Source organism: Rhamphochromis longiceps, linkage group LG22 (assembly GCF_057381845.1).
Source record: "Rhamphochromis longiceps isolate RC_006_pf linkage group LG22, R_longiceps_female_GT1.1, whole genome shotgun sequence".
Lineage (NCBI taxonomy): Eukaryota > Metazoa > Chordata > Actinopteri > Cichliformes > Cichlidae > Rhamphochromis > Rhamphochromis longiceps.
The window spans coordinates 19534590-19548209 of NC_140577.1; the positions used below are offsets into that span (position 1 = coordinate 19534590).

The window sequence follows — 13620 nt, forward strand, 5'->3', positions numbered from 1 at the left end:
TGACAGAATAAGAATGAATCAATGACGTGTACACTATTTGTAACAGAAAAGGGCCGCCTATTTATTACAGTGCTCTCAGTATAAAGTTTGCAGGGTGTTTAACTGAGTTCAGACTGTCACGTGTGGGTTATTACTTGAAATATTATTTGGCAATTCATTTTCAACTTGAAAGTGGTTCATTAGGAAGTACAGATAAAAATGTTTTCGTGTAAAAGAATATTTTTTTTTAGCTTTTTGTGTTTATGATTTGGTTTTGTCTTTGTTAATTCTTTTTAAAAACACTTTTTTAGTACTTTAACGCTTGTGTACACATAATGTTAACAGCAACAGAAACTAATGTCTTTAATTTTTAGAGAAAACTGATATACATCTCAGAACCCAATGCAACTTCTTCAGGTTTTCAATTTTCAGTAACGCAGTAGTGTGCAAAAGTCTTGGGCCGCCTATCGTTTCTTAATTTTGCTCAAGAATGATGGGAAATGGCTGCAGTGATTTCATGAAACATACAAAACTACATGGAAAAACAGTACGTAAGGAACAAACGACCATTTTAACGAACTTTAAAATTAATATTTGGTTTGTTCTTCAGCGCAGCCTGATCGTGTTGCAATATGGATCATGCTGGTGAAATGCAGCTCCAAACCATGAAAAGCATGGCTGTAGATACTCACTATTGTACCTCCTTTCTAATGCCACACCTAAACCTTGACAGCCACCTTTCCACTGAGACCATTTCTGATGAGTCTTCAGTGAAGAGCAGACACAAAGACGATGCAGAAATTCCAAATGCCTCCATCAGGTCTTTGCTTTATTTCTTCCTTTGGTATTTTCCAACTAACGTAACGGCAGAATATGTGCTTTTGTGACAGACTGCTAGTAATAAAGGGTCTAAAGATGCAAGTTAAAAATGGTTGTTTGCTGCGTTGTTTGTCATGTGTGGTTCATTTCTCGAATTAGGTGCCCTTTTTGTGCCTGAATGATTCGTAGGTCAACATTAGGTAGCTTATCATAAACTTAAAACAAACACATTCCTATGAAAATGGTCATGTACAAACCTCGAAGAACTATTGCTCAAGACCTCTTTAAAAACTTACAAGAAAGTCTGGGTCCTTGGAAAAAATATAAAGAAATGGCATGTAGCTCAAGATTTTTGCAAAAAGAAAATAATAAAAATCACATGTTTTGCATTACTGACACGGTTGACTTGCTGATTTTTTTTTAACTACAGACTCACTTTGCATGAAATGAACTACTTGTAGCGTCATCTATAAAACAGAACTCTCTTTGGACTTTGTTGCTTTCTGTGATCTGCCATGCGACTAAGTGTACCCTGAGGAGGATACATACGCCAAGGTCTAAATAAAAGGTTATCTTCAGACACACACGCACACACAAACTGATAATCCCTCTAGGTGTTGTGGTGGCCCACTGTGGTCAGTTGAAGATGTTAATTACCAGTGTTCCTCGTTAGTGAGATGTGCTTTACGCAGCGGTGGGCCCCAACCATCCCACTGCTAGCCCTGCTCTCCATTAAATCTCACCAATTACTCTAATCAGCGTAAAGAAGTGGAGCGCTTCTTTGTAAAAAACAGCTAATTAAGGCACACATGGCTGGTCATTTAGCTCTGTGGGACCCCCCCCAAAAAAATGCTAGTCTCAAAAAAGAAAACCTTTGTGAGGGTAGAGAAAACACTCAAATGCCTTTAATTCCCAAAAACATATCATTATATAAATTGAGTTTAATTCAATTCAAGGTGTCATTGTTGTACCTGTGTGTTTCTGGTGTAAGTGACAAAGCGTCTGCAGGCAGGGGAAACTGTCAGTTCAAAGGGTTTGAATTTCAAAAAGAAATGGAGGGGAGAGCAAAGAGAGGAAGAGACTCGTATGCTATGCACTCTTACATTCAGCAAAAAGCTTATTTCAGGTATGGGGGTTATTTCTTTATTCTTGGTATCAAGAGAAAAAAATCTGGCTATGGAGGGAGATTGGCTGCACTAAACTTGACGCCCATCGCTGCTTATTCTTTCCCCTCTGACTGCTTTGTCTAATCATACTGGGAAGAATTTGTGACATCAATGCTCGCTTCAGGTCGTAATCATCGTCCCTTTGTCGGATTCTAGACTTTTAGAATTTTCTCCTTTCTGTAGTCTTTGTTGCTCGTCGCTCTGAATGTGGACGATGAGATCAAAGGTGCAAAAATGCAACTGATCAAGTGTGGAATTTTATTCATTACTGCAGAATGTGATCACAGCCGAGGTGCCTGCCATGACGAGGTCAGCCACTTCTGTTCAACTGGATGAGTGCGATGTGTGTGTGAGAGCATTTTTGGTCCACCATTCTGGGATGCCTCTGCGTCCGAGCATATCTTTGGCAGTAGTTTGTATCAGACGCCTATGCAGTAAGTGTCAGGTATGAAGGAAGGTACTCTGAGGTAGCCCTGAACCACATGAGAATAGGCTTTGCACAAAAAAAGAAAAAGCTGTGGGGCAGATGGGCAGAGAACTGTTTTTTCTTTGCCATCCACACTTGAGTTAAATTTAGTCTCATTCTAGCACAACAGCAGCTGTTTGGGCACCAAAGACACGAGGTGGAGGGGGGAGGAAGAAAAGGAGGCCAGAGATGATGTCAGAAGGGGATAGAAAAAGAAAGGGAGGAGAACATTATGAAAGGTGGGTGTAAAGAGTCAAAAAGAAAGACTGATGATTAAAAAAAAAAAATAGGAAAGGTGCTGCAGTCAGAGGCTATGGCACATCTTCCACCAGCAGCCTCTCCATCTCTTGTTGGATGTGTTAGGGAATGGGCTGTTAAAAAAGGGGGGCTCAGTGTGAGTAAGTAATAGAAGGGAGGATGGGGGGAGGACAACACCGGCTTTGCTAAACTCACAGTGCTGGGCTCAGCGCCTCTTCATCACTGTCTATCACTTCTATTCCTGACACTTCAATGTCAGGGAGAGTGGAAACTGACGCAAGGGCACTGACAGCAGGAGAAGGGATACTGTGGGCGGAGGGTGCAGGGTGGGGGGTGGGGGGATTCAGGCTCCAGATCATGTCACAAGCAACTGAAAGGAAAACTGGCCAAAATAGACTGAGGAGGTGGGTGTGCGAGTCTCCGTGGATGTGTGAACAAACCCTGTGCTGACTATCAAGAATGACTGAATTCACTTATTGTATATGTGTGTAGGCTCTGTGGACCTGCATGCACAACACTGACCTTCTCTATCCACACTCCAGAACCCTCCTCAGGAGCCCAGAGGATCATGGTTTTGTCCATAGAGGCGGAGAGCAAACAGAGACGCTGTTGCAGCTCGCCACCTGCAGGAGGAGATAAAGAGATCTATTTTCAGGAAAAGCATGGAGATCAAAAAATTGCTTAACAGTTGATCATTAGGCCAGTGCTTCTCCATCTTTATCACGTTTCAGCTGAAGTACATCCTACTCCCAACATCCTTTGTTCTCGGCCGCATGTGCAAATTATTTGAACAGTCAAATTTTCATAGCATGTTTTTTTTTAACTACTTATTTTAATCATCTCAGCGACCTCTTTACTTTTAGTGCAGCACAAAAACTCAAGGAGTACTGATGAACATGTTTTGCTCTTTTCAAACTGACTGCTCTCTATTTACAACAAACACCAAGAACAAGACAAGATTTTTCTTTTTCCTTTTAAAATGTCACAGTCTCTCGCTGGCTTTTGTAAGCCAAGACTGAAAGACAAAAGGGGAAAAAAACATGCCTCTTGTGTCCAAGCCAATTCATTTACTTCCACCAGCTGTGGAAATTGAGTAAGTGATTGAAATGTTTTTTTCTCTGAATCTATAATAAATGGTCTGATTGTGTTTTTGACTAACTAATAGATTGTAGCAATGACCTACTGGCAAATTTATGCAAGTGCATGCCCAAAAATGGGCGTCATAGCAGGCATTTCCTCCCAGGTTTTAATCAAGGTACCTTGATAGAGAGGAGGCTGCCAGTGAACCCCATACACCCAGTTCTCATGGCCTGCCAGCACCGTTTCAAGGGACACAGCATACACCGAGGACTTATCTGTAGAAAGAACACAAATGAAGCCTAAAAAAAACAGCTTAAAAACAACAACAAAAAAACCTCCACAGGAAATAGTGTCTGATTACGAGAACAACTGCATGAAATTTGAAAAATTCCACACACAAAAAAACAATTATGTATAAACATACATACAGGTCTGTAACCATCATGTGCCATTAAACCTTCAAAAACCTTCTCTCTTCATTTGGCTAATTAGCGCCCCTTTTATAATCAAGCCTGGGTGGCCCACTCACCTCTCTCCTTCACTTCAAAAATGTCCTCTTTCATTTTGATGATGCTGTGATTGTCCTCTGCATGGGTGTCTGTGCCAGACTTGGCACACAGCCTCCACACTCTGATGAGAGAGTCCTGCGAACAGCTGGCTAATAACAGCTCCCCACCTGAATGAGTGAGAGTTAAAAACCCAAAAACCTTCACTACAAAGTTATTTTGTGTCGGCTCTTAAAATATTCTATTGCAGAATCTATCCTCACTTTGCATCGTTTTATTTAATCAGATCATGTCCTTCAATGAAATGTGTGGTATTATGAAATATAGTGGTATTGTTTTGGTGCGAACAGAAGCAATGACAGTCCAAAAAACCATAGAGAGATCAGACACATTAGTATACTTGAACGTGTTGAAAACCTCATCACTTCTTTGTACTGTTCTGTGTGGAATAATTGTACATCTTCCGTGACTTTAAATAACAAGAACTGGGTGTACAAATTTAAAATTATTTGAGATTGGTGTCCACAGACCCGGCTTTTAAGCGTAGTCCACAGATTTTCAATAGGGTTGAGGTCAGGGCTTAGACAAGTCTCTTTCAGAAGCTTTTCTAAACAGCTGCAGATTCCACAATCACCAGTTTATAGAACTGTACAACTTATCTGGGCATGTCAAAACTTTGCCAAGGTCTGGAAGAAGACCCAAACTGTTACCCTCAAATAAGACGAAGTTGGTTAGAAGCAACCCATGAACCATCAAGGCTCAACCCCTTCATGAACTGGAAAGCATGGTGGTGGTAGCATCATGCTCTGGATGGAATGAATGAGATGGAATAACAAAGTTGGAAAAATACCTTCAAATTCTTCAACTTCACTGCAAAACAACAACTAGATGGTTAAAATGCGGATATTTGGCAGAAGAGTGGCAAATATCCAGTCAGAATTATGCCAGAAGCTTGTTGGTGGCTAAAACAAAATATATAAAGTTATGCAGAGTGTAGGCTAATTTCCCACAGACAGTCATTTGATTCATCATAAATTTAAAATCATTATTTATAGCACCTTTGAATAAAACTTCCACTGATTTCTAACAGAAGTCAGCGTGCTTCAGCACTCAGTTTCAAGCAGAGCTCATCGTGCTTAAAGTGGTCAAAGCCGAGCCACGTGGGACAATTAAATACTGAGCCTTAGTTTTCAGCCTTGTAATGAGCATTAAAGCCTCAGCTAGATGTTTAATTTCACTTTGATCAGTTATCTGTTAGTTAGGAGAAGATTGCTGCTGAGTGTGATGTAGCCAGTCAGAACACAGGTATGCGGGTCAAATACGCGCCGACAAGTGGCAAACAAAGCACATGCCACTATTCCTGAGTGTGCCCGTCTCTCACACTGGTGTTTTAGTTTTAGTGCAGTAACCACCGTTCCATTTTTATCTCTGCCAAGATAAACAGATATAACAAAAAAAAAAAGTCCTGTGTTGCTACCACCAAAGGCCTCCAGAATGCTGGGATAAGAAGGATGAAGCCATTATAGTTTGTCAATCATAGCATAATGACACTAATGATAACGACAGCCATGATTTGTTTTGCTACTCGCCTCAAACTGTGCCGAAACGACGCGCAGTGGTGACTACTTCTTATGCAACAGTGTTTTTAAAACGAGAACTGGGCATCAAAGTCATTTTTAACTTTGACTTTTAATTTATGATACTTTCACTATCTTAATCTTGCAGTTTCTGCACAGTCTGCGAAAAGGCCAACACGGCCATGTTTTCTGACCATTTAATTATGAGGAAAAATAGCAAACATATTAAAAGCCTTTCAAGTGAGACTTCTTTCTACAAAGCTTTTAGTGCATGACAGATGTCAAGCTGATTTTAAAGTAACGTATAATTAAACCTAGTGAAAAAAAAACAGATTAAAAGAGAGAAATACAAAACTAGAAATCATGTTCTGAACCCCAATATTGTACAGCTATGATAAACTGCTCCTCTACTGCTCCAATTTGCCATCTGTCGAATCATAAAAGAACAGACTGATTTATTTAACTACCCTCGCAGCAGAGAGAGGGTTTTTGTCATTCCTGTGAGAATACTTCATATAAACAAACTTCATTCTCTCTCTTTTTTGGCTCGTAGCTTGGCAGCACCGAGTAGGTCATAGACTGTGAGTAGGAAGGAGACACTGGTGAAGAGGGTTGGTTAAGGAGATGAAATAGCTTTTACACAGTCAGAACAGTGCAGTAATGAAGTGCCCTTGAAGAGGGTTACACAATTAGTAGAGCCTGGATTGGATCCATGCATTACCGGGTGCTATCAAAATAGTCTGAATGCAGTGGATGGTGAGGCTGGACTTTGGCATGGAAAGATGGAAACCACATGCATGCTTTAGACATTTTCTGGGTCTGCGAGGAGAAAATTGCCTTTCCACTTCTTTGTTTTTCAATTTGCAAAGGTCAAAGACCACATGTCAGCCTTTCTTGTCAAATTGGTTAAAGGCCAGGACAGGAAATCTACCCCCACCTCTCAGCATTTACTCAGCAACATGTTATCTAACTCTTTCAAAGCCCAGAAACTGCATTATCCCGCTTTCTTAAGATCGACTAAAGATAAGTGAGAAATCAAGCGCATGCTTTTCAAGCTCTGGAAGATAAAACACTACCATAACAGAAAAAAGAAAATAAGATAAAAAGGGTAAATAAAGGGATAAAGGGACTCCAGACCACAAAGTTATCAAGTCCTTTTTTCTTTAATATGTTCGGTGCCCGTAACAGGTCCCTTTTTAGTAATCTTAGTACATTTATTACCCACAGAACTCTTTGACCAGTAACAAACATTATTTTATTCAATTTTTAATAACTAAAAATGATAAAATAATGATTGTTACTGAATGTTGATTCAGCATGATTGTGTCTTTGTGCAAAACCTTTTAGTCAGCCCTCAGATCTTTACATTTTGCTTCTAAGGAGAAAGACTTCCAGTTTTTCAAAGCCGTCTTTAGCAACAGTTTTCCAGGTTTTCAAAGTTATTCCTTGGCAAACATCCAAAGAAGAGCTTTAAATGTCCTTCAAGAAGGTTTTTGAAATATTCCTAAAACTACATAAAGAAATTACAAGAGAGCTCGAAAGAGTTCAGCCTATGTTGAAGAATAAAGGTGGCCATACCAACGGCTGACTTTGTTTGCCTTACATACTGTGTTTACATATATAACTGCAAACGTTTCAATCAATTGTTGCATCTATTATAACTATTATAATAAAATGAAGTGAGAGATCGCTCAAGACTTACTGTACTTTGATTTTTAATTAAATGTGTCACACGTACACTCTACTACGATAATAACCTTCTTATACAGCTGATACAAAGAGTCTACACACATTACCACTCACCTGTAGATGCCCACTCCACTCCACGAACCCAGTCTTCATGTCCTTGCAGGGACATGGCTCTCTGCAGCTATTGTAGAGGGATTAAAAAGGGTCAGACACTGCCCTCTAACTGTGGAAATTCAAAGGAAAGCGTACACACAAAGAACATAAAAGAGCATTTCCTGAAAGAAATATCAACCCGAGCTTACCTGCCCATCGGCCTGCACATAGAGATGCACCCGAGAGTCATCACCCCCACAGGCCAATATGGGAACTGTGAGAAGAAGTTTTCACACAGTCACAAAAGCACGCGCATACACACACACACACACACACACACACTCTCGCTCTCACAGCAGGCTTCATGCATTTACATCCCCATCTAGGTTTTATAAACAGAAGCGGAATGGAAAGGAAGCAGCACAGCATGAATCAGACAGAAAAGCGTGTAAAATTGCGAGGCAAAATGACGCGAGACACTTCAAACGGAGACAGAGTTTTGAATGTTTGAATATGACGTTCAGTTACAGGCTCTAAAGCAGTCGTGTAAATTGAGATGGATGACAAGAGAGGAAAAAAGAATGTATGTGTGAGTGTGTGTGTCTCATAACTTAAGAGATGTCTATGGATGAACGGCTTAGGCTTACCTCTGCTGCCTGGCAACAGTACCAGAGAGACATCCATCATGAAACCACTGCCAAAGGACAAGTTATGGAGGCACTCAGCTGAGGAAAGGAAACATACATGAAATTAAACTTTAAACACGATGTAATAACAGGAAATAATTTAAGATAATACAGATGACATTATACATGTGGACACAGAGTTTTCCCCCCGCCGATGAAGAGAGTACATTTCAAGCCACTGCTCTTCAAACAGCACCGATCTGAAATAGACTGTATTCTTAACTGGGAATATAACCCAAGGTGATGCCTAGTGCACAAAAACGCACGCTTGAGCTCGACAACTGTCAGGCTTCATTAATGTTTTTCTGCACTGAGACCTGGACGAGAACTCTCAGCAAAGAGGAGACGTTACGGGGGACAGCTAGAAACAAGGGAAGGATCATGGATGACAGACAGGAACACGAAAGATGCTCACAGTTTTTACCAGGGATAATTCTACAGCTTTGTATGATACGGGGTATAAAAAATTCCATCTAAAATTTGGCCTTTTTATTTCTTTTTTAAATCACCAGCAAGTTGTTTTACCTACGTTTATAAACATACACGTTACCCTTTAGAAGAACAATCAGATAATGAAGCCTTTAGATGTTCAAGGGGAATTTATGACTCTAGTTAGGAAAGTCTGAGGCTCATTCAGTTTGCAAGGTGATCGGTACCTGTAACCAATTATTGTGCACATGGTGACTTAGTTTTAAGATTTATATCAGAGAGAAGAGTGAGTTAGTTTGGAAGCTTTGAAGGTAAAGCTTTACAAATAAATACATCTAATTCTTCTTAAATGTAAGTAAGTCCACTGAACCATGAAGACAGTCTACTGTAAGTGCTGTGGCATACATGACAAGCCTAAATAGTTTTGCAGCACAGCGCTAATCAAGTTACAAACATTGCCATGCTCTCTGAAAGCCATTACTAGACAGGTAATCAGAAACAGTATGATAAACTCAAATAATTAACATTTTATATGTCAGTTAATAGTTGGTATATAGAGGGGAAAGGATGCTGAAGCATTCTAGCTTGTGGCTGTAGACCCCCTACGTTTCCAGGTCATGTAATTTAGTTAATATCTTGTGAAATCTTAACCCTTGTGTCATACTCGGCCCTTTTTGGGTCCCTTTGTGTGTTTGCATGAAAGCCATTTTCACTGTGTTGGGTGTAATATAGCCAAACTTGCCAAACGGCTTCGTTTTTGTAAAATATTTAAAATTCCAGTCTGATTTTCTTAAATCAGCCTAACACGGCTGAGCAGCAAAAATACTCACACTGATCACCCTCGGGACCGTTTTGGGCCCATTGACTTCCATTATAAACGCTATTTTTCACGCCAGAAAATTTACGGTCAAAGGGAGCGTCAGGTTCTCAGCTTAGGTTTTGTTTTGGACTACAGGCCTTAGAGTTGTAATTTTTTTATTTGTCCACCGGGTGGCGCCCTTGCTTCACATTTGACCTCTGCTGGAAAACAGCGGGCTGCTTGGACAGACCTGCCGGAAATGAAGCCTCATCTCCGGCGTGCAGCAGCGGCTTCGCCCGCTGATCGGGCGGACCATTTCTCGGTCCCTAGGACCATGAGAGGGTGCATTTTTTTTTAGTCAACAGGAAATGACGTATTTGTTGTCACGTGGTACCGGAAGTGTGCGCTGGAAAAAGGAGTCCGACGCAACATGCCCCGATCATCGTCGCGAGTTAACCCGGGAGAATGCACTCATTTCGGCCTAGAGGAGGAGCATTAGCCGCCTGGAGACCATTTTCTGGTTCTGGAAAAAAAAATAAAAGGCGATCGAAATGACTCTTGGTGCCAATCTTTAGTCCATCTAAAGGCCTAATTATAATAACAATCAAATATTACTTCAAATGTTTTTTTGGGAAAATATTTAGTTTTTTAGTTTTTTTTTTAGTTTTTTTGTAATTTAAAGGGTTAAAACAACGAAAATATAATTAAAACTTTATATGAATATTTCAGGGAGAAGTAGTTTTAAAAGGCTGACCAATTTAAAGTGAAAAAAAAAATTAATATTTAATATTTTTATTGCACTTTTTGGGCGTGGTCGATAGTGTGCATTTTATGAAATGCGCTCCTGGAAAAAAAATAAAAGGCGATCGAAATGACTCTTGGTGCCAATCTTTAGTCCATCTAAAGGCCTAATTATAATAACAATCAAATATTACTTCAAATGGTTTTTTTTGAAAATATTTAGTTTTTTTGTTTTTTGGGGCTAAAAAAACAGGGCGTTCATGTAATAAAACTGGGATTTAAAGGGTTAAAACAACGAAAATATAATTAAAACTTTATGTGAATATTTCAGGCAGAAGTAGTCTTAAAAGACTGACTCATTTAAAGTGGTAAAAAATATTAGTATATAACATTTTTATTGCACTTTTTGGGGCGGGACCTTTTTTGGTCCCCAGGGTGATCAACGTAAGTTTTTTAAAGGATGACACAATTAAAGGACACAAAAATGTTGTTCTTTTAAAGCTCTTCACAAATGATTGCTTTTTCTTTGTGGTAAACGCTTTGCAGTGCTACCACTTTAGGGATCTCTGTTGAAACACATCAAACAATATGTGAAGAGAACTATAGATCTTTAGAGTAGCCATGCCTCATAAGAAGAAGACATAACTTCTGACTAATCACACTCTTAACCAGCTCCATATTGTTTCAGACTGAACTGCAGCAGCTTTGAATGATTCATCGTTCAAAATTATCCTCATTTAGCTTATCTTTGGTCTTGACGCAGCCCCTCAGTTCATCCACTGTATGAAATAAGATCTTCTAGCTTCTCTCCTTTTAATTCAATTACTCTTGATTTTGTGTCGGGCTCCTGTGATTATGCTGCCTTCCAGTTACAAAGGAAGTTAGCTGTTGGGAACTCGGGAGTTACTCCTGAGTTAATGAATTCCAGGAAAAGCGTATTTAGCTTATTTGGCTTATTTAGTGAGCCACAAATACACAACAGTGGCAGGACAGAATATTATTATGTGTTTACTACTGTTTATGGTCATTGCAGCCATCTCGGACTATTAACTCTGGGTTCTTGGGGCTGCTTCAACATCCTAAGCAGGAAATCCAAGCTGAGGGGCTGTTCCTCTCTATGGGAACATCATTCAAGTTTAATATAAGTAGAATTGTAGTGTAACTATCAATTTCAGGAATCACAGCAACTGTAATTGATGAATAAATCAGTCACTCTTTTTTTTGTCTCTTACCTTGTTTGGCATCACAGCAGAGCCAGAGTTTAACTGTGGAGTCTGATGCTGAGGAGGCCACCAGTATCTTTGAGTCCTCCACGTAGATGGCATCAGCAGCACATACTGGACCAGTGTGGCCCTTACACTCAACAGACTGGATAAACTGGAAACATCACATTTTATTTATTTTTTTAATCCACCTGTGCTACCCTATATGCTGCCAAATCATGATGGAGATCACTTCAGAAAGTATGGCCATTATTATGGAGAGGAATCAAACATTTCTCCAAGGAGCATGCACTTGCTTTACTAGCTGTTTAAAGAGGTGGCAAGGTGTAAGAAACAGTATGAGCAATATGTGCTGCGGCTGCTTCACCTTTCCATCCTGTTGAGCTTCCCAGAGGATGAGCCGATTGTCTGATCCTCCTGAGACTAGATGACCCTCTGGAGCTGTGACAATAACAGTAACACGGTTTTGATGGTTTGGCGCACATAACACAGTAACAACTACTGTAAACATAAATCTTGTAGCATATGGCAACGTTTTTGGAATATAGTTTCTCAATGTGCCAGGAGTCTCTGAAGAGCTCGCTGTAGGCTTCCTGCAGAATAAGGTGACTAACCTGCACAGTGTCCTGACAGGAATATAGCTCAACACGAGTGCAACCTCTGCGAGGCTCTTAAAGAACAGCTGCCTTTGTGGCAGCACGAGCAGCATTGGATCAACAACGGAAACAAACAAACACACACACACACACACACACACACACACACAAGCAGTTTGACAGCCATCAGCTCCATTCTCTCCACACTCACCGCTGTCCTCTCTGTGAACCCACTGGACCGCATTAACTCTGCTGGTGTGTCCGTTTAGAAGAGCTACAACTCTCCTCTCCTAAAGAAAGAACAAGTTTACTGGAGTAATAAAAACAAATATCGGCCCATTTAAAACTTCAGCATGCTCGTCGCTGGCTGTGACAGCTAACAGCGGATTCTCAGTAGAAAGTGACGGCCTGTCCTACCTCTGGGTCGTATAGAGCCACCGAGTTACATGTCCCATAAGCGATAGTTCCTCCGCGACCCCAAGAAACAACATTTGGCGTCCTGTTTGCACAACAAGCTACATGGCATGTTTCAATTACGGCCGCCGCCATCTTGAAAGCTGAAGTTGTGGAGTTACTGTAAATGTGGCCGGGGCTAAACGGTACCGTTGTGACAACGGTTCCACATTTTGAGCACAGTGAATGTTATTTTTTTTTTTAAACAATTTACACACGTCTATAACGTGACTTATTTTAATAATATTAATATTTTAATTACAATATGGGTGCTTACTGTGGACTAGTGACAGATATCTCGGGGAGGATTAGTTGTAGTTGCGCTACCGATTGGAGTCCAGTAGATGGCGTAATGCTATCACAAATCCATAGACACGCTACAGACGCGCAACAATTTGAAGGCAAAACCTGAACTTTTGACTCCTGAAGTGAGAATATCGAGCGACACTGTTGACTAGAGTAGTAGGAGCGAAAAGTGAAGAATTAATGCCAAGATGCACTGAAGCTGCCTCAAAACATCACTAAGACAGGAAGGGAAGGGTTTTCCCCTTTATTAAGTCACAAAGGACATTTTGTAACTCATTGTAACACCTTATGCATAATATGCTCTAATTTGTATTGTATTGATATTATAACATTAATAAAATAGTATACATAATAAGCTATTTGTGTGATCTTCGATCTCTAGCATGGCTGAATTAAAGTAAAATAGGATAACAGTGAGGTGATTATTTGTTATTCTGTGGAGATTTCGTTTCATCTCCCCTACAGGGAATTTTGAAGGCCAGACAAAAACAAAACTGTTGGAGATTTAGAGCCTTATTTGGAGATATTTTAGCAGGATGGATGATTGGAGATTTTCTCTTGTCTTGTGCCTGAAGGACAGTCACACTGCATCAGACAATGTACAAATATATACAACTGTGGATTTGTATAAAATATGTGTATGTACTATAGAGACGCTAGCTCTTATAGGGCAAGTGAGTGCCATTTCAATCAAAATCTCAATTAAAACTCTCTCTCAACAATCAACACGCCATAGCATAAGCACAGAGCTGTG

At 40.1% G+C, this 13620-nt stretch overlaps 1 protein-coding gene across 1 annotated transcript in view; it reads right to left on the reverse strand.

Moving 5' to 3' along the window:
- The window catches only part of elp2 (elongator acetyltransferase complex subunit 2), a 34835-nt gene extending 22153 nt beyond the window's left edge, over positions 1–12682 (reverse strand). Inside the window, exons 1-10 of the mRNA XM_085395842.1 lie at positions 12525–12682; positions 12319–12397; positions 11879–11952; positions 11521–11665; positions 8281–8358; positions 7843–7907; positions 7655–7721; positions 4298–4444; positions 3948–4043; positions 3211–3311 (exon numbers count right to left, since the gene is read on the reverse strand). Coding sequence (XP_085251968.1) covers positions 3211–3311; positions 3948–4043; positions 4298–4444; positions 7655–7721; positions 7843–7907; positions 8281–8358; positions 11521–11665; positions 11879–11952; positions 12319–12397; positions 12525–12656 — 984 coding nt within the window. The 5' untranslated portion in view covers positions 12657–12682. The remainder of the gene's footprint in view (positions 1–3210; positions 3312–3947; positions 4044–4297; positions 4445–7654; positions 7722–7842; positions 7908–8280; positions 8359–11520; positions 11666–11878; positions 11953–12318; positions 12398–12524) is intronic.
- Between the last annotated feature and the right edge of the window lie 938 nt (positions 12683–13620).